The sequence below is a fragment of the Grampus griseus genome (assembly GCF_964374135.1).
Source record: "Grampus griseus genome assembly, chromosome: 4".
NCBI classification, from domain to species: domain Eukaryota; kingdom Metazoa; phylum Chordata; class Mammalia; order Artiodactyla; family Delphinidae; genus Grampus; species Grampus griseus.
The window spans coordinates 74118900-74140908 of record NC_138997.1 but is presented as its reverse complement, the minus strand read 5'-3'; the positions used below and the strand labels follow the sequence as shown (position 1 = coordinate 74140908).

Genomic DNA, 22009 nt, shown 5'->3' with positions numbered 1-22009 from the left:
TAGCGCAGTTACTGGGTTAATTATTTCAATAGCACAGTGATGTCATTCAGGACTCAGGCCCCTTCCCTAACCAGTTCTTAACTCTGTATGTTATCAGCAGCCATTATGGTTGCAAAGTGGCTACACTTACGCACTCATATCAAGTGGAAGAAATAAGGGAAAGCCCTGCCTTGGATTTCTTTTTAAGAGCAAGGACATCTTTCCCAAAAAACTCCCTCAACAGTCTTCTCTGTTGTCCCATTGGCCAGGGTTGGATAACACATCCATTCCTGAACCAGCCTCTGATAAGAGGAATGGAATTATCATGATTGGCTTGCAACACTAACCCCAAGCTGCCCAGTGTCTGGGAAAAAAGGAGGTGGGGTGGGGAATATGTTAACAGAAAGAGGGAAGGGGGCTTCCCTGGTGGCGGGGTGGTTGGCGGTCCGCCTGCCGATGCAGGGGACACGGGTTCGTGCCCTGGTCCAGGAAGATCCCACATGCCGCAGAGCGGCTGGGCCCGTGAGCCATGGCCGCTGAGCCTGCGCGTAACGGGAGAGGCCACAACAGTGAGGGGCCCGCATACAACCAAAAAAAAAAAAAAAAAAGAGGGAAGAATGGCTTTTGGGTAGATATCCAACGATGACTGTCACACATTGGTCTACGGCATCAAAAACCACTTTCCCACACATTATTTCCTGGTTTGACCTTCACTACAATGCTGTGAAGTTAAGGTGACAAAACCAATATGTAGAAATAGAGGCTCAAATAGGTTAAATGATTTACCCAAGATCTGATAACTAGTTAGTGATGGAGTTAGTATTCAATCTCAGTTTTTCTTGGCTCCAAAGGCAAAGCTTTTTCCACTCTACTACACTGCCTGGATTTAATCTTTTTAACCTGATGATCCAGGTTGTGGGTAGTTCAAAGATGAGTGGAGAGTAGGAGAAAAGAGAGTGATTTCCTCTCCCAGTATGTCGATACTGTGCCGAGTAAACACTTGCTCTTTTTTGTAATCCTTCTCCATCCTTCCTCCATCCTCCACACACAAGTTTTTCATTACTCTCTTGAGGGAAAGTGTAGAAGGAGTAGCTTGTACAACATCTAAATAGCCTGAAGCGTGCCCCAGTTTCCCTGAGATAGTGCCAGTGTGTAATTATCAATAGATAATTTCACTCAAAATTGTCCATTTAGATAACGAGTTATATAGTCACGCTAATTATGAGGTCTCATGATTCCCATACCTGGAGGATATGGGAAATATTAGCAAGTTAATATTAACATCTTGGAGAAAATATCTTGGCTCCCTATGAATCTTTTATTCATGACTGACTTCAGTCTTCTCCATCACTCATGCTCACTTCATCTCTCATTGTACCCCTCACTCAGCTTCAAGCATGCTAATCCTTACGCTTTCCCTACCCTTCCACTGCAGCGGCCACCTATCATCCCAAAATGTTCTCGTTGCTGTGCTTGAATTTTTACATTTTATCTCCAGCTCAGCCTCCTCCTAACGCCTCCCTAATGAATCCAGCCAACATCAACCAAAAAGCCATCATGAGCAAACTTCCCTCATTCTGTTCACTCTCCCTCTCCCCTTCACCCTCAATTCTTGTGGCCATTTTGTCCAAAGATAGTTACTTCATTTGTGTATTTTCCAGTAGTTTTGCAAATAGATGCTCTGCCTCCCTAAATAAAGCGTAAGGTCTTTAAGGGTAAATGTCCCATTTTCTAATTCTTTTGCATTGCCCAAAGCATCTATTATTCTGTCCATTGTAGAGAATCTGTACATGCTGACTGAATAACCTACGTTGCTAAATGTAGCAACAGAGAATGTCCATAATGGACATTACTTTCAGAATTATAGATAATACCTTGTGAGGCAGGTGTCCCTGCTACCCTCCCCCAGGTTATTTTAGTCCCATTGAGGCTATGTCTGCAACCTCTAAGTGGATTTTTTTAAATGCAGCTAGAGTTACAACTGAACCCAGGTTAGGGTCTGTGCCGAGTGGTCACTGAGATTTTTTCCATTGTTTATGACTATACAAACTGAATCCTAACACCACCATTCTTGAGTCTGCCAGTCTAGCAGACTTGGACTTTCCATGCTAATTACTACTGCTTTTCCTCTACGGAAGAAGGAACGGTTTTATTTAAAGTTTCGTTTTTCCCTCGTTTACCCAAGTTTGCCTTGTTAAAAGCCTTTGGATCTAGATTCTACTGGGCGTTTACTCTTGAAGCTGGGACTACACTGCGTAATTGGAACACTCCAATGTGAATCCTAAGAAAGTCCTCCCAGAGAGTATGGCACACCAAATTTCATTTCTGCCAAGAAGTAAATAGAAGGTTTAGAACTATCTTAGGGGGATGGGCAGTTCTTGACATGCACCAACTGTCCCTCAAGACTGCATAAAACAGATGTACAGAGAAATACCTTTTCTGCCCCTCTCCTTTCAGCTGCTAACTTCCCTGTTCTCCTGTTATATATATTTACTTATTTGCATAAAAGATATCATTTGCAAGCCTTACCTCAGAGTGGCAACCAGCCACCCCAGTTTTACTACATAACATATTTTTCTACTTGATATTTCCCCAAATACATTGAATTGCAGTGTATCTGCTTTTTCTTTTTTTTTTAAGCGAATCAATTTCATGTTAATCTGTTGCCTACATCTTTTTGAAATACTCACTGGATAAAGCTTGAACTATTTTCTATTTTGCAACAATGCCACTGAGACATCTTGGGGGAAGCCCCTTGATTATTCTAACTCACTGCAGTGTTGTGGAAAACAGAATCATATACACAAGTGAAATTTCACATTCAGAACATCCACTACTCTTCTAAGTATGGAATACTCCTGATTAGATATGCATATATTCATTGACTGTGTTGCTCAACTCCTTATTTTAGAGAGGACCAATAACCCTCTTGTTAAAAACTACCATGTGGCATTATTACAAAGTCAAGGTTGCATGAGGGTTTTGGAAATTCCAAATGATATAAATGTTTACAAGGGCCAAACTTTTTTTTTTGACATCTTTAAGTTTTTTATTTTTGAATGCTAGGCAGCATTTTGTGCCATTGTGATGGGAACCTAATGGCTAATGTGAAATAATGCTGTCATGTCATTTAAAAGGTTAATGAAAATGTAAAGAGGAAACTTTAATACTGCATAAATACAAATAAAACTCTCTTTGAGAGAAACTCATCTGGGTTAGGGTGGCTTGCTTGAAAAATTCTCTTGGCTGTCCATCATCTCTGAATAATTATTTCACTCCTCTGTCTTTACCCAAGGAGACTCAACTTGAGGCAAAGATCTTTACACAGTGATTCAGGAGGTTTGGGAAAGCAGGACTCATTAGGCTAAAGATTGGGAAAATTACTATCCTGCCAGCAATGGAACATCTCTTTGGCTACCACCTCACCTAAACCTTGATTGAATCCAAAAATTAGCTGAACTTTCCAAACCAGTCTCCTGCTATTTTAATTCACAGCACCCTGTACTACATAACTGGATCTTTCAAAAGCAGGTGCTACATGTATACAGAAAGAAATGCATACCTTCCGTTGCCTCTCAAAATCCGTTATGCTAAATTCACCAAATATGTTAGAAGATGTTAAGTGTTTTGTTCCTTGTGTTTTTTAATCTCCACTAATCATTTTGCTGAATTGTCTATTACCCTCCTACTAAATGTGAATTAGCTAATTCCTGAATGGCATTACACAGCTCTTGTAAATAAAATAACCCCTTTTCCCCTCTTTATTTTTCAGCAGGCAGAACTCCTTTAATTACAGAGGTACATAAATTACAATATATTAATGTTCTTTTGCTCTTTTGACATAAGCATCTGCTTTCTTACATAAGCAGATAATACTTTTGTATACCTACCAGACGACTAAAAAGCTCAAGGGCAAGAATGAGTATTTCCAGAAACCTACAGAAATTTTAATGAAATGAGACAGGTTTCACCGATGCCAAGAAAGAAAAGGTAGACTCCTTACTTTTGTAATCCAACTTTCTATTTTGTATCAGTATATACTGTATTTTCTGATTGAAACTGCTGTTCTCTCTAATGAAACTTGTGCTTTTCTGTAGTTGCTTTTTACATTTGAAATCAAAATTTCATACAGTATGCTTGACTTGTACCCTTTCTGTTAGGAATTTGATTAAATATCCTAACCGTTTCATTAATTCCTTTTTACATGCTTAAGTATTTGACGTTAGGCCTTTGCTATCTCAAAAATGATCTGTGGACAAAATCCATGAAGCCTGGAGACTGTGATTTATACACATGAAAGAAGAAATAGATTTCCCGTTTAGCAGTGAATCAGTGACCAAGAAGCTGTTCAGTGTCTTCTGATTACTGACCCTTTTACCCTTCATGGCCTTTTTTCTACTCATCATTCATTGAGTAATCATGTATTCTTGTAAAATGCAAAATCAACTTACATGCAATCAGGTATGGACACAAGAAATGCTTGTGCTCTCGATTTCAGGACTCACAGTCTCATACCTTAGCACTCACGGGACTGTAGTTTACTCATTATTTTGTTAATAGTGTGGCTTTGCTATAAAATAAGTTGCTGTTTTCTTTGCTTTAGTACTACAAGATTTTAAATGTTGCAGCAAATGAAAGAAAGAAAACACGTTTGAAGGCTGGTGTCAAAAACCATCAGCTGTACTTACAAAAGCCGTTGTGCAGCTTCTGAAATGAAGTTTATTGCTGTAAATATGTACAATTTATGTTAGCCTGTTTATTCCTAAAACACAAATAAAACTTTTTTTATTAAAAATGCCTACATATAAAAAGCTTACTTTGTACTATGTTTAAAAACATGCAAGATTTCAGGCATATCTTTTTATAATCCTTAAAAATGTTTAGAATTCTGAATCTTTCATTTGGGAGCTTTTATTATAAAATTTAATACAAAACAAAATCCCTTTACTTGGAAGAAATTCTTTGCAGTATTATCCAACAATTGGGAGAAAAATGCCAGCACTCTTCCAGGAGCTTGTTTCTGTACCACTTTGATTTTTTTTTTTTTAATATTCTTTAAGATAACATGCCTTACAAACATTTGAACATATGGAGTGTTTACATATTAGGGAATAAAAAAAGAAGAAATGAAGTTTCCTTGTATTCAAAAATGATGCCTAAAACGGACTTTAATAGCATCCATTTGTGAGGTGCATTATGTCATATTTCTTTTAAAAATCTCCACTGTAAATATGAATAGTAGAGTTGGCCTATTTGTCAGTCTTTCCTAATTTGAAGACTTCCAAACTCTGAACTCATTCTCTCCCTTCACAAATAATATGTTGACAATAAAATAATGAACAGACAAAAGGTGTGAAGTTCATTTATCCGTTAATTGGTGATTAGTAGAATAGCTTTTCAATAAGAGTCTAAATTCCAGCCTAGAGATGGCTTTAACATTCATCCAGCAGTATAACTGGGAATCTGCACTTTATCATCAGAGCCTTGGCCTGCAGAGCTACCAGGGGTTTAGACACCCTACACTTGGCTACTCTTTCCAGAAGACTATGTTATACAACGGGAGAAAGAAATGGCCATCCAGTTTTATTTAAATTAGAAAGTAACAAATATATACATAGCATTTTTAGGATTTGCTATAGGGATTATAAATAAGAAGAAGCTAGCATAAGGTAGGGGTTTGTGTATCTCTGTCGTCACTAGTACCAGCCAAGAATATGGAGAAATTGGAACCCTTGTGCACTTTTGGTGGGAATGTAAAATGACATCATGGCTATGGAAAAAAGTGTGGAGATGTCTCAAAAAGTTAAAAATAGAACTACCATGTGATTCAGCAATCCCACTTCAAGGTATTTAGCATAAATAATTGGAAACAGGCTCTCGAAGAGATATTTGCACTCCTGTGCTCACTGCAACATTAGTCACAATAACCAAGAGGTGAAAAAAACAACTTAAATGTCCGTTGACAGATTAATGGATTTTAAAAAAATGTGGTATATACATGTAATGGAATATTATTCAGCCTTTAAAAAAAAAAGAAGGAAATCCTGAGGACATTATGGTAAGCATATGGAATATGGTAGCTATAGAAGGACAAAGGCTGTGTGATTCCACTTATGAAGTATCAAAAGTAGTCAAATTCTTGAAGCAGAAAGCAAAATGGGGATTGCCAGGGACTGGAGGAGGGAGAAATAGGGAGTTGCTGTTCATGGATAGAGTCTCAATGCTGCACAACAATGTATATACATGTTAACAATACTGTTAACAATACTGTACTGCAGACAAACATTTAAGAGAGTAGATTTCATGTTCTGTTTTTTGCCACAATTTTAAAAAAAGAAAGAAATGCAAAGTGGTATAGCCACTTTGAAAAAGTTTGACAGTTTCTTATAACATTAAACATAGTTGTGCAAAACTGGGGCTTCCCTGGGGGCGCAGTGGTTGAGAATCCACCTGCCAATGCAGGGGACACAGGTTCGAGCCCTGGTCCGGGAAGATCCCACATGCCGCGGAGCAGCTAAGCCCATGCGCCACAACTACTGAGCCTGTGCTCTAGCCCGTGAGCCACAACTACTGAGCCCACGTGCCACAACTACTGAAGCCCATGCACCTAGAGCTCGTGCTCTGCACCAAAAGAAGCCTCCACAGTGAGAAGCCCGCGCACCACAACAAAGAGCAGCCCCCGCTCTCCACAACCAGAGAAAGTCCACGCGAAGCAACGAACACCCAACACAGCCAAAAATAAATAAATAAAACAAATTTATTTTTTAAAAAAACACAGTTGTGCAAAACGATCCAACAATCACATTCCTAGGTATTGTTCAGTTAGTTTCAAAACTTACGTCCACATAAGAACTTGCCTGTGCATGGTTACAACAGCTTTATTCATAATTGCCCCCAAAATGAAAAGAACCTATTTCCTTCAACAAGTGAATATAAACGGTGGTACACCTACACAATGAAATACTTCTCAGAGAGAAAACAGAAATGAGTTATTAAGGCAAAAAGACCTGGAAGAAAAGCATACTGATAAGTGAAAGAAGCCAGTCTGAAAAGACTACACACTACATGATCCCAACTACACGACATTCCGGAAAAGGGAAAGCTATAATGACATTAAGAAAAATCACTAGTTGTCTGGGGTTCTGAGGAAGATGGAGAGGGATGATTAAGTAAAGCATAGGGGATTTTTAGGGTGTTGAACTATTCTGTGGAGTCAGTACATGTGTTAGTTCACGACCTCGGGAGTTTCCCAAGTGTAATCAGAAACCAGCCCCCACCCATGCAGGGCAAGGATCTCTTGCCCTTTGAGAGGTGAACCACTCCAGATTAGTAGGTAGTGGTTTTAACAAGAAAGGCAACGTCCAAGACTTGCCTTGGGCGGCCACCAAGACAAGTAGGTCTCTGCCTCAACCCACCCAAGTCTTAGAAGTTTATATAGAAGCCTTAACTGGATTCAGTCACATATATAGTCCAGAGTCTCAATACCACATTATCACCTCTGGGCAGGATCCTTGGGGCAGCTTGTGGGAGTGGAGAAAACAAGTGGAATGCACATTCCAAGGACAGGGGAGGGGGCAAGGAGCCTCCTATTGCCAGGGTCCAGCTCACGGGTCAACAGCTGGTCACATCCTCTCGATGACCTCCCCCAACATGACATTAGACATTTGTCAAAACTCAGAACTGTTCAACAAAAAGAATACACCTTAATGTATGCAAATTTAAATCTAAGAAGCTGGGGGATCCCAGCAAGGAAGACAGATTACAGCAAAAAATCTCACTATTACAAACGTATAAAACAACCTCATGAAGGGAGTGGGGAGGAGAGGTACTGACCCAAGTAACTTGGAAATGAGTGGAGTCTGTGAGACTAAAGGCAAAAGAAATAAATCCTTCCTGGGAAGAAAAAGAAAATTTCCCCCTCCCACACAGGGGTGCAGATTAACAACCTTGACTGCTATATATATTCTGGAATGAATGGTGAATGGGGGCATTCAGGTTTCTCACTGCTGGAATGTGAATTCACAGATAAGGGAGGGTAGCAGGCTAGAATGATCCCTGTGTAATGAAGCAGAGTTGGAGACATCAGGAGGAACTCATGTGCAGCTTAATATACAGATGATTATATAAAGAAGTATTTATAGATATGTGTATATACACAGGTTAGTTTACATGCATGGATTTCTTTGTTCGGTCAGCTGAGAGGGCCCAAAAAAACAACAATGAGCACACCCAGCTTGGTTTCTAATACCATTCTTCAATAAACTGAACCAGGGCTTCTTGGAGAAATGGTTGATTCTAGGACTGGGAAGAAAATTGACAAGATGAGCGTGGAGCATCTAGTATTGCCAGGAAGTTAAGGAGAGAATATAAAATAAATAAAATCCACCTCAAGGGTATGTCAAAGGACAAAGGAGCCAAGTGAAGAGCTCCAAATGGCCAAAGCTGAAACAATTTAAGTAATAAAATGAGTAATACTGGATTATAACCCAAAGTATAAAATAAATATCCATGAGTCCATACTATATAAATGATTAAATTAATTAATAAAGAGACAAATCTATGTGGAAGAATTCCAAAGCATTTATTTAACTATTCGGACCTCAAGGAGGGGGAGCCTAATTCCTTAAGTCTGGGTTGTACATAGTGGCTTCCTTCCAAAGAGGACAGTATGGAAGAAGGAGAAATAAAGAATAACTTTACAGTGAAGAAACTTGACAAACACTACCTCCGCTGGGTGATCAAGGTCAATGTCAATTCATAAATACTGTTAAGAGTCTGTACCCTTGAGATGATGTGATGTAAATGGCACTTTACCTCTGTGATCTTCCTGCCCCAAACCCACAAGCCCAGTGTACACAGGAGAAAATTATTAAATTCCAATAGAGGGGCATCCTACAAAATATCTCACCCATATTCCTCAAACTATCAAGGTCATCAAAAACAAGTATGGGAAATTATCACAGCAAGAGAAGCCTAAGGAGACATGATAAATATGAAATGGAATCCTGGAAGAGAAAAAGGACATTAGGTAAAAACTTAGGAAATCTAAATAAACTATGGAATTTAGTTAATAATAATGTATTGATATTAGTTCATCAATTATAACAAATGGACCATACTAATATGTTAGTAACAGTGGAAACTGGATGTGGGGTATATGATATCTCTTTGTACTATCTGCTTCATTTTTCTGTACATCCAAAACTGTTCTAAAAAAATAAGCTATTTACAAAAAAAAGAAAAAGAAAAAAAAAGATAAGCCACAAATTAGGAGAGAATATTTAAATACCTTCAAGGCATATATGTGATAAAGACTTGTATCCAGGCTATATAAAGAATTCCCAAAACTCGGAAGAAAACGATCCAATTTAAAAATGGGAAACTGATCTGGACACTTCACCAAAGATATACAGACAGCAAATAAGCACATGAAAAGATACTCAACATCATTAGGGAAATGAATATTATTAAAACAACGAGACACCACAACACACCTAAGAAGAGCTGAAATTAGAAAGACTGACCATACCAAGTGTTAGCGAGGTGGTGGAGGTGGAACTCTCATAGACTGTGGTATGGAATGTAAAATGTAAAAATCACTTTGGAATACAGTTTGGCAGTGAAAAGATAAACATACACCTACCACATGATCCAGCCATTTCACTCCTAAGTATTTACTTCCAAAAGAAAGCATATGTCCATACAAAGACACATACAAGAATGTTCATAGCATTCTGTGTATTGTAACAGCCAAAAACTGTTAACCACCAAAACATCCATTAACAGGTGAACAGATAAACAAATGATGGTGGAATTCTACAACAGAATACTTCTCAACAATAAAAAGGAATGAACCACTGATATATGCAGTATCATGGATGAACTTAAAATAATACTGAAAGAAGCCAGATCACACAAAAAAAGAACATACTGTATGATTCCATTTATATTAAACTCTGGAAAACGGGAACTCATCTATAATGGCAGGACGCAGCTCAGTGGTCGTCTGGGGGTAAAGGGCGCAGGAGTAAGGATTACAAAGGAGTAGGACGACACTTTCAGGAGTGACTGGTTGTTCACCACCTTGAGGTGACGCTTTCATGGGTGTGCAGACGTCAAAACTGATCAGACTGCCCACTTTAAATATGTGTAGTCTATATCAGTCAGATTTCAATAAAGCATTTACATATGGTAATGAATAACGTAGTGAGAGAAGGACTAAGCAGAGTAAGGTTTTTCCCTTCTCAAAGGAAGGACTTTGTGGAGGGTTGAAATTCTGAAGGACCCTATATCAGTATTATTGCAAGTGCTCGCCTACAAACTGTTACTGGTCCACAACGACATAAGGAATTTGCACAAGAAGGTAAAACAACTACCTCCCCAAGCACGCTGGTTAGTTCAGCTGATTTTTTTTTTCCCTGGCCAAAATTTCTCAGTGAAGAAAGAAGTATATTGATGAACATTGTGGCACAAGCTCCACATCTAATCACCAAGCTGTAACAAACAGTTCATAGAGTGGCATTAGCCTACAGACACGTTTTGAGTAGCACCGTCCGAACTGCACTCACTTTTGTTAATCTCACTAAGCCTACCCTCATCTGTATGATGAGAATAAGAGGGAATGCTCTGGACACCTCGAATAATAATCTGATGCTCTAATGAATTATAAATCTTGCAAAAATCAGGTACCAATGATGTGTTATTGAGTTATGTAGAGAGTCATCTGAAATAAAGCAATATATAAAAATAAAATATTTTTTATTTGCTCAAAATGCTTGTTTTTAAAGTTAACTGAAATTAAAAATGGTCTGTTTTCCAATGAAGTTGTTAACATCCAAAACTTCATTAAGAGTTTATAACAAATTAAGAGTTTACAACAAATGTGGTCTATATACAGTCTTAGCTGACATTTTGATAGTAGTGTATACTCTATACAATGACATGTATTCTTTTTATCAGAGCATACTCTCCTGATCAGACACAGAAATACAGAAGTTACAGTGTTATTTTCATTTTTATCTATGTTCTAATATGAGATTTTAGTTTCTATTATTCAAAACTCAAAATTGTTCACACAGATTTAGTGTTTTTTCATGTCTGGAGCACTTCTCTAAGAAATTTTACATTTTATAAACTTTCCTTTGAAATACGAGAAAAACATGGGATCTCCTGAGTTACAGATGTAGCTTATACATTCTTTAAAAGTTATTTTTTTAAAATATCACAAATTAACCATATATAACCATAATAAACATCCTTGCTATTCACATAGTTCTTTAAGCAATATTCAAGTATATTTGTGCTTGTAAGTTTCCATTACTTTAGAGCCTACTTTTAGCTTTCAATAAAACTGTATATCTGTAAAGGTTTCTCAAATATGTAATAAATGAAGCAAAACAGTCATTATGAAAATATAAACTGCTATTATAGCCTTTTCATCTTTCATGTTTTTATGCATTTCTTGTCAACCACATAATTTCCTGTTCTTTAGGGAAGTTGATAAATTGTTGTCTTTGTAATCTCAACACTGCTGCTTTCTCAGCAGGCCATAAGAGTATATCACAGGTTTCCTAACACATGGTATTCACTCTGCCGTATCAGTTGTAGCAGTGGAATCCGATAATATTGGTATTCATCACTTCCAGTTATTTCAACTGCAGGACCACCTTAAAACACAAGGGAGGGAAGGGTGGGAATCAGGTTATCCCAGAATGATGCCAGTATCTGCTGAATGAGATGCTTTGAAATCTCTGAAGAAGGGGCTGGAGAACTAACAAGTACAATGCACAGAAGACACAGGTCTGCCAGGATCCATGCTTCAGACTCATCTAACATTTACACCAGGCTCTGCCACACACGTCTCCAGACTTGTAGCCTCATCCAAAGGCAAGCCAGGCTACCAGTTTGTTACTGGGCATGTGGACCAGTCATCAAGGCACCACGATGGCCGAGTGACTGCAGAGTATGGAGGGAAGATGAAGTATACCAGACTTTCAAAAAGATCGAGCCAAGATGGGTTAGTGGCAAGAGAGGTTGGTAAGAATAACTGACTTTAATCCTTGAGACACGATCACTAGAGACGAGGCTCGGCAACAAGGAAAGGAACATACGCAAGGTAGGGAATTATGTCTTCCTCACGGCAGCAGTTTCTACTGTCTAAATATTACTTTTCACATTAGTTAAACACTCGGAATTGTTACTGTTACTTAGCCAGTCCTTTGTAAATGTAAAGCTTTTGGTCCTTCATTAGCTCTATTTTGTCTCAAGCTGATTTCTGTCATAATAACTACAAACCATACTTTGTCTCTGGTACTTAAGGTGATTTTCTGCCATTTGTCCAGTAAATAAGACAATCTTTTCTTCAAGATCATTAATTATTAATCATTAAATGTCTTCAGAAAAATTTTTTTACCATTAATGAGCACTGGAGCAAAACAAATTTAGCTGTTATTCTTTAAAAAAATAACCACTTGATAAATTATGTTCTATTAATGTAAATTAAATTTATAATTAATGTAATATCTAAAACTAGAGAAGAACATATCAAAGTATCTTCTGTGCTTGACATAAAATATCAGGAACAAAAGAAGTATTAAACATAAATGATTAGTTTTTCTTATATTGTTCTAATGGTATCAATCAGAAATTAAATATTTTGAACCATACAAAAAAATTAAAACACATACCTTATTAGCTGCTTCCAAGGAATTTATTAGATTCTGCAGCTCTTCTTTACTCATTTCAACAGAATATGGCTTGACTTCACCGTTTTCTTTCACATCTAGATGAAGGTTTAAAAGTGGCATTTGTAGTGTAGCAATCTTGTCACTAGAAAGTGCAAGCTGTTTAAAATGAGAAAAATACTAATTAGTAAGTAGTATTAAAAAGGAATATATTACATATGCATCAGAGCTTACAAACAACACGTTAGAAAAAAGAGTACTCCTGTTTGCTATGAAGTACAGGGAAATGTGAAAGGAATAAAAGAAATTAAACCCATGCCAAACCAGCATATATCTGAAGAATAGAAAAAGAAAAGAGAGAAAGTAGTTTAGGGGAAAAAGACAAGCAGTCAGGATTTTATGGTAGGAGTAGAAATCTAGAGCAGCGTTATGGCTGGGAAGTACTGAATGGGTTCAATGCATCAAGAAACAGAATTTTAAAGAAGTGTAATGATAACAACAGGATGAAAGTCCGTGTACAAAGATAAAACTAAAAACACCGTTAAGTCTCAGAAATTAAGATGCTTAAATAATGAGCAGATAACTCTCTATTAAACTATTGAAAAATGTTATCAAGATACCATCTTTGATCAGAGCCACTCAACAAAAACATAGGACACTTTTACCTCTTCTACTTTCTGTCTAGAGGAAATGGAAGAACCAACTGTTGACGATACTAAAGCTTTTTGAAACAATCATCATAGCTTCACTGGCAGATGGCAAAGAGAAACTCAGTTTTCCTGGAATCTGAGCCAGTAACCCCACAATAACTGAATTTTGGAGTGCTACCACTTGCGAGAGTTTACTTGGGCAATAGTAAAGGACTCCCTCCCTGACAACCAACCTCAAAGGATCTCCCTTGTGATGCATACACTACAGGACCAAACAAACCTTCACGTAGCTCCTCCATCCTCTCTCCAAAACACAGGACCCATAATATCTGAGAAAGCATCACCTTCAGGTTGTCCGCCTCATCAATAATTTTCCTCAATACTTCCAACAAGTGGTTTCCCAGCCTATGTTTGAATACCAGCTATGAGAAGGAGTGTGCTAACTCAAAAAGAGGTTAAAGTAATTTTCAGGGCTTCCCTGGTGGCGCAGTGTTGAGAGTCCACCTGCCGATGCAGGGGACGCAGGTTCGTGCCCCGATCCAGGAAGATCCCACATGCCGCAGAGCGGCTGGGCCCGTGAGCCATGGCCACTGAGCCTGCGTGTCCGGAGCCTGTGCTCCGCAACGGGAGAGGCCACAACAGTGAGAGGCCCGCGTACCGCAAAAAAAAAAATAATAATTTTCAGATACGTATAGTGGTTAAATTATTATTTCTTAGGTTGAATTGAAACCTATCTTATTACAAATCATATACTTTAGCCTTTGTCCTATCCACCAGAGCCACAGAGTACATATCTATTCCTTCATCTACATGACTTTTAGTCCTTTAATGACTTAAAGCTTTACTTAATTAAATTTATTATACTTGTAATTTATTATACATGGTTTAGATGTCTGCAGTGCACTTACTGATGCCCAAGTTAACACAAAAGATGTAATTTTAATTATCTTTGATACATTTTTAGGAAAATGTATTCTCAAAAATACAGAAATTTTAGATATATATTACAAAAAATAGATCTATTCAAAAAATGAAATAAAAAGCATAAATACTCATAAATAAATATATTCTCACCTTTAACTGCCAATCAAAATCCTGTAGCTGTGAAGAGGAAATATCAACTATTTCTTCCAACAGAGCCTGCTTGATTTCATCTTTCCTACTTTTTAAGCATTTCATGATAGCTTCTTGATGAGATGAATTCAACTGATCCAACTGCTGAGATATCTATGAAAATAAAAATAGATGGTTAGAAAATCAGTGAAAGGGCCTTTCTGTTTATTCTTTTAATTTTTATTGGAGTATGGCTGCTTTACAATGTTGTGCTAGCCTCCAGTGCACAACAAAATGAATCAGCCATACACATAGAGATATCCCGTCCCTTTTGGACTTCCCTCCCATTTAGGTTACCCCAGTGCATTAGGCAGAATCCCCTGTGCTATACAGTATGTTCCCATCATTTGTCTATTTTATACATAGTATTGATAATGTATACGTGTCAATCCCAGTCTCCTAATTCCTTCCACCCCACCCCTTCCCCCCTTGGTATCCACACATTGTTTTCTACGTCTCTGTCTCTATTTCTGCTTTGCAAATAAGACCACCTATACCACTTTTCTAGATTCCACATATATGCGTTATTATACGATATTCGCTTTTCTCTTTCTGACTTACTTCACTCTGTATGACACTCTCTAGGTTCATCCATGTCTCTACAGATGACCTAATTTCACTCCTTTTTATGGCTGAGTAATATTCCACTGTATACATGTACCACATCTTCTTTACCCATTCCTCTTTTGATGGACATTTAGGTTGCTTCCATGTCCTGGCTATTGTAAATAGTTCTGCTATGAACACTGGGGTGCATGTGTTTTTTTGAATTATGGTTTTCTCTGGGTATATGCCCAGTAGTGGGATTGTTTGGTCATATGGTAGTTCTATTTTTAGTTTTTTTAAGGAACCTCCATACTGTTTTCCATAGCAGCTGTATCAATTTACATTCCTACCAACAGTGTATGAGGGTTCCCTTTTCTCCACACGCTCTCCAGCATTTATTGTTTGTAGACTTTTTGATGATGGCCATTCTGACCAATGTGAGGTGATACCTCCTGGTAGTTTTGATTTGCATTTCTCTCATAATTAGTGATGCTGAGCATCTTTAGGGCCTTTCTGTTTAAAATGTAAACAACAGTCACACTCTCACATACCCTTTAAAATAGTAGTATCAATAAATGAAAAAAAAACTTCTATAACCATGAAACAATAAGATGAGGATGCATAACCAATAAACAAGAGGTTTTAACAAATTTTTGCAAAACAGAAAGTAAAAAGGGCTGACCAGTGAAGCAGAATAAGAGTGAATACACTTGGAAACCACTAAAGCTGGTATACCTATATTAATGTATCAGAAAACAGACTTTAAGAAATAGAGCAGGATAGCAAAAGGGTTGCTCAACAGAAATACATAACAATCATAAATGTGTGTGCACGTAATAACACCACTTCAAAATATATAAAGCACCAAAACTTGGTAGAAATAGAGAAATGGGTAAATCAACTTTCATAATTAGAGATGTTAACAAACCTCTCAGTAACTAATAGAAAGAGACAAAAAAATCAGTAAAAATATAGCATTGAAAAACATTTTCTGCTTAACCTAACTACACATAGAACACTACACCCTACGATTGCAGAATACATATTATCTTCAAGTGTATATGGGACATCCCCCAAAATGAAACATACGCTGAGCCATGTCGCAAATCACAAGATTTCAAAGGATTGGAACCATACTATTTATATTTTTGAGCCACTGTGTAATTAAATCATAACTGAAAAAAAATTCCAACATCTGAAAATTAAGCAACATGGTAACACAGTACTAAGTGACAAAAGAAATAAATCTTGCACAAACTTTCAGAGAAAAAGGAGAAAAAAACAAAACAAACAACTTCCTAATTCATTCCATGAGACCAGAATAAAACTTTATATTCTGAAAAAAAAATTATAGGAAAAAAAAATTATGGGCCAATATCACTCAAATATAGATGAAAAAATCCTAAACAAAATATTGGCAAATCAAACCAAAAGATATATTAAAAAAGATAATACATCATGACCAAGTTGAGTTTATTTTGGCAACGTAAGGTTAGCTTAACATTCAAAAATCAATGCAAGGCATCACATTAACAAAATAAAGGTGAAAATAATAAATTCAGGAAAAAAGCATTTGATAAAATTCAATACCTATTAATGATAAAAATTCTCAGCAAAGTAAGAATTGTAGGAAGCTTCTTTAATCTAATCACGGATACCCATAAAATCATACAGCTGACACACTAAATTGTGAAATAGTGAACACATACATTCTCTGTAAGGTCAGGAACAAGGCACTGCTTTTCTTTTTTCCCCAAAACTGTCCTGAAAGTATAAGCCAGTGCAATAAGAGGGGAAAAAAAGAAATAAAAGGTATTAAAATTGAAAAAGAAAATGATTGCATACAAAAAAAATCCAAAAAAATTTATAAACCATTATATATAAATTTAGAAAGACTGTTGGACACAAAGTATATAAAAATCAACACTGTTTGCACATACTAGCAATATGCAATTGGAGAGCAAAATTAAAGAACATCAGAAACATCAGTTACTTAGAAATAAATCCAACAAAATATCTGCAAGACCTCTACATTGAAAACTACAAAATATTAGAGCAAAACTGAAGTTAATCTAAATGAATGGAAGGTTATACCATATTCATAGATCAGAAGGCTCAGTACTGTTAAGATGTCAATTCTCTCCAAAACAGTCTAGAGATTCAGTGCAATCCCATGCTATGCACTTAATGTCCCCTAAAAATTCATGTTAAAACTCTGACCTTCGGGCTTCCCTGGTGGCGCAGTGGTTGAGAGTGGTTGAGAGTCTGCACTATTCATAATAATGAAAGAGGCAATGACCCAACTATTCATCAGTAGGGGGATAGAAAAATAAGCCCTACTAATTCCTATCATCAAATACTACAAGGGGTTAAAATACATAAACCAGATCTACATTTATGAACAGTGGTAAATCTAAAACGCAGCGTGGCAGGAAAATTACAAATAAACATTACCATTGACAAGTTACACATTTAAACAGCTCAAATAATTGTATATATTGCTTAAAGATGCAAATATTCACACAATATAGAATACAAAACACGCACACAACTTCACAAGTGGTAATCTCTAGGGGGAGGGTGATATTTATGTGTATCTGTAATGCCTTGTTTCTAAAACACACACAAACCTGAAATACATAAAATAAAATTTTAACAACTGTTTAATTGTGGTAATGGGAATATAGGTGTCAGTTATATAACTTTCCGTTTTCTTCTATATGACTTAAATGTTTCACAATTTTAAAATATACAAACAACCAAAAACAAAACTACAAAAATCCAGAACTTGCAGATTTTCCACTTAAAATTATGAGGTTTTTATTGTTATCTATTATACACTTAATAATGATGGCCCTTGTTTTATATAGTGCCCTGAAGACCAACTTAATAAAAAAAACTGAATACAAATTATTTATTATTTATCATAAGGTATATAAATTTGGAATGAAGTTACCTCTTCATCAGATAAATTTTTACCAACTACAGCTTTGAAAAAGTTGGTAATGTCTTCTAGAACATGCATCCATTCTGTTGAATCCCAAACACTGTGATAATCCTGGTAGAGAGGATAAGTTCGGCCACAAATGCCATCAATTATTTTATGAAGAAGCTAGAGAGAAGAAAAAAGAGAAATAAATGTAATTATAAGTAAAATTATAAAACAGATTTATCTTCCTCGTAGCACATAAATGGTGTTGGGAGAAGTTCATGTTACCTTCAGGAGCAGCTGAGGTTGAAAAGCAACTATCCTTAACATTATTTTATTAATTAAAAGTTAGAGGGCTTCCCTGGTGGCGCAGTGGTTGGGAGTCCGCCTGCCGATGCAGGGGACACGGGTTCGTGCCCCGGTCCGGGAAGATCCCACATGCCGCGGAGCGGCTGGGCCCGTGAGCCATGGCCGCTGAGCCTGAGTGTCCGGAGCCTGTGCTCCGCAACAGGAGAGGCCACAACAGTGAGAGCCCCGTGTACCGCCAAAAAAAAAAAAAAAAAAAGTTAGAGCTTCACACACACACACACACACACACACAAAAACAGACTTTCTGTAATTGTCCACCTTCAGAAGCTAAAATAATTTTATAGATACACTGTTGTTTCTCCAACGTTCCTGAAAGGAAGATGGTGAGTGTACAAGTTTCTCCTTGGGATTCCTTAGACATCGGATTTATACCAATAACGAAAAAACAAGGTATGACTCTTAGATCAAAGTCTTTTAACTGTAGATCTACACACCTCTTCTCTCCGTTTTCCACAACACCCACACTTATTTCTTTTGGTCTAAAAAAAGCCCTCGGTGCCTTTCTTTCTTTTTTACATTCCTTTCTCTCTACCCTACCTTAATGCCAGCAATGGAAACCCTAACACATATATAACTAAACAAAGTAATTAAGACTGGATTTTGGAACAAAACTGTCTAGTCTGAATCCTATTTCCACTACATACTAGTTTTGCCAAGTTATTTAAACATTCTGTGCCTGTTTCCTCATGTGTAAAACGAGGATATCATCTATCCCTATAATGTTGTATGGATTGAAGAATACATGCAGATCACTTGGCACACTCCTGGCATTAAACACTGCTTGCCATTGTTATCCTTCATCATCTTATTATTATCATCATCATCACTATTACTACTACTACTACGGTACTACGTTCCATGCCTTTAACATATATTAACTGAGTACCTACTATACCAGCACTATTCTAGGTAAATGATAAATATGGTTATCCTTCTCAAGGGATATTTGTGTCTTGTAAGAAGCATACTTGAACCCAAACAACTTGGAAATGCATTTAAGCAGCAAGGCTTCCAACTCTTTTCTCCTGGATCATATTCCAGTCCATTTTAAGCAGTAACTCCTCTATAAACACCACAGATATCGGAACAGAGATGAGCAACTGGTGACCCTACTTCCAAATGTTGGCTAAAGCACTATGTGAAGAGAAATTTTATTTATCATAAATTAACCAACATTTTCAACTTGAAATTCATTCAAAATTCTCTACCTTTATTTTACCTTATCCCAAACTGTCCCCCATGCTAAAACAAAACTCAGAACACAAACTGAAAAATAAGAGTGCTATCCTTTTGGAATATATTTTTTAAATTAATTCACAAATATGTTAATGAGCACTTCATTCCAGTTATTAAACAAGTTAATGTAAATACAAAGAAAAATAACTATAACAGCTACCATTTATAAAGCCCGAATTACGTACCAAACACTGTGCTGATCTTCACTGTAACCCTGTGAAGTAAGCCTTGCTATTATCCCCATTTTACAAATAAGGAAACTGAGGATAAATAAGATAAGGTCCTACATATCAGAGCCTCAGTCCATTAGAGAAAACTAATATATCAATAAATAAATGTAATTTAGGATGATAAGGGTTGTAATTCAAGTTTACAGAAGGTACAAAACAGCACAGAGGAAGGAGGGGAAAGTATGTCTTAAAAGGATGAGTAGTTGGCCAAACAGAAGGGTATTTCTAGTCACAAGCAGCTGCATATGCAGATAAAAGTGTAAAACCACATGGTGCAATTTGGGAGATGACAGCATACAAAGCTGGAGAGGTGGTGGAGGCCAAATCACAAAGGGCCTTGTATACAGTGCAAAAGAGCCGAAACTTTAATGTGTGTTCAATAGGGAACGAGAGGTTGCAAACCAACCCGTCCAGATTGTAAGTTTTCAAAGACTACGTGGCGACTCCACCCCCCGGCCCGGGTCACTTGGTCCCGGCCGCTTGCGGGAGAGAACAGGCAGTCCCCACTCAGGTGCGGGCGCGGCCCGGCGGGCGTCTGCGTGCAAAGCGCCCGGAGAGGCCACTGGAGGCCGGGTCGCAGAAGTGGCGACCCTAAGCCTCGGCCTCCTCAACTCTCCAGGAGACGCAGGGGGCGGGCCACCCGAAATCACTCCCCTTCCTCCTCCTTCCCCTGGGAAGCCGGCACGAGCCCCGCAAACGCGTCCAGGTGGGACCTGCCCCGCACGCCAGGCCTTCCCGGAGCCCAGCCCCGCGCAGCCGCCCCTGGCGCCCTCCTCACCTGCAAGCCCAGCTCGGCAGGAAGCTTCTGCAGCCGCCACAAGGGAACCCCCTCTTCCGGCTCCATCCCTGCGAGTAGCAAGGCTGGGTCACATGACCAGTCCTGGCGTCTCCTTTAAGGCCAGGGCTCGCTCACGTGACTCTACCCAGCTGGTCGGGGTGGGCGGGGCGGGCCGGGAGACGCTGGAGCCCTTGTGCGCTTGCGCAGAGATGGAGGCCTCGCTTTCCCTATGAGTGAGGAAAATACTTTATGCCCGTTGCGACGTTGAAACGTTTGTTACACGCCCTTATGGTATTACATGGAAGGCATATTCGCGAATCTTTCAAAGCAGTTGGTAACTTTGTTCAGAGTTTTATTAAACTTTCTCTGCACACTTAGAGTTATGGTTATCTTTCATTTTGGGGATTACAGGTGACTTTGATTCCCTTTCAGTTTTTCTAAATTTTCTATTCAAAGTTTTAGTTTTAAATGATTTTATTTAAAATGCTAGATTATGATTCCATCTAGTCCCTTTAATTTTGGCTTGAAAATTAGCCAAATCTTACCTGAACTCATCCCCTTCTTTCAACATCTTGCTAAATGCAAGCAATAACAACCGACATACGCTGATAATAATCTGTCTTCCGATCGCATTGCCTAGAACTAGTCTCAGTTGGCGTAGGTTCTGCCTTCCAAATTGTCAAAGGCAGTGCATAACATGAACCCCAGCTTTCTGGCCTGCCGCCATACACTAAATCAACTACATATTTTAGGTTATGTTACAGTACCTCCCACTCATACCAATTTCTGCGTTGGTCAGAGTAGGTTGACTAACAAAACAACACCAAAATTTTAGTAGCTTAACATAATATTTATTTTTTCGTTATATGTGTGTCAGTTTAATACAGGTATAGGTGGTTAGGAGGCTCTTTTAGTCTCCAAGACCTCAGAGTTCTGTCTGTTCAGTCACTGGGGAAAAAGCATGTGAAAGATCATAAAGGAGATTTTTATATGCCAAATCTAGAAATGGGGAACATCATTTCTACCCGTTTCCATCAGCCAGAACCCAGTGTCATGGTAGCAACTAACTGTAAGGGGATCTGGAAAATACAGTTTAGCTGTGTTCCCAAGAAGGAAAAGAAACAGTCTGGTAAACACACAGTTTATGTCTACCACAATCATGCTGTTCAAAAGACAACTGAGAATTTCTAATACGAGGTATATCAACACTGTTAACAATCATTCTCTTTCACAGTTTCATGTGGAAAAATCATGCTTGGTAGCTTATTGTTAAAGTAAAATATTAAACCAGGCTCCGACTAACATCTTGTACCTGCCTCAAATTAGTTTTGATTCAGGTTCATATTAAGAGGAAGGGCTGATAGGTTAACAATTCAATCAACCCCTTTTTGAGTTATTGCCACAATCAGGTTAGATTAAAATCTGTGATTCTAGAAGTTATATCTGAGAGAAATCAAGAGAGTGAAACTGGCTGGTTGGCTGCTTAGGTAAAACTC

The 22009-nt window shown here is 37.9% G+C and overlaps 1 protein-coding gene across 1 annotated transcript; it reads right to left on the bottom strand.

Annotated features, from left to right (window-relative positions):
* Positions 1-10730: 10730 nt before the first annotated feature.
* COMMD8 (COMM domain containing 8) lies at positions 10731-20613 on the bottom strand. Its single transcript, XM_082653395.1, has 5 exons — positions 20514-20613; positions 17928-18083; positions 14387-14539; positions 12666-12821; positions 10731-11645 (listed from the first exon to the last, which is right to left on the bottom strand). Exons 1-5 carry the CDS (start codon positions 20577-20579, stop codon positions 11625-11627), a joined length of 552 nt encoding a protein of 183 aa, XP_082509521.1. The 5' UTR covers positions 20580-20613; the 3' UTR covers positions 10731-11624.
* Between the last annotated feature and the right edge of the window lie 1396 nt (positions 20614-22009).

Bases quoted from the DNA above. Each gene is read 5' to 3' on its own strand.
- COMMD8 (XM_082653395.1), bottom strand. From the start codon at position 20,579: ATGGAGCCGGAAGAGGGGGTTCCCTTGTGGCGGCTGCAGAAGCTTCCT. The intron at 14,540-17,927 runs GTAACTTCATTC...TTATTTTCATAG, and splicing joins AAAATTTATCTGATGAAGAG to ATATCTCAGCAGTTGGATCA. The intron at 12,822-14,386 runs GTGAGAATATAT...CATTTTAAACAG, and splicing joins ATTTTGATTGGCAGTTAAAG to CTTGCACTTTCTAGTGACAA.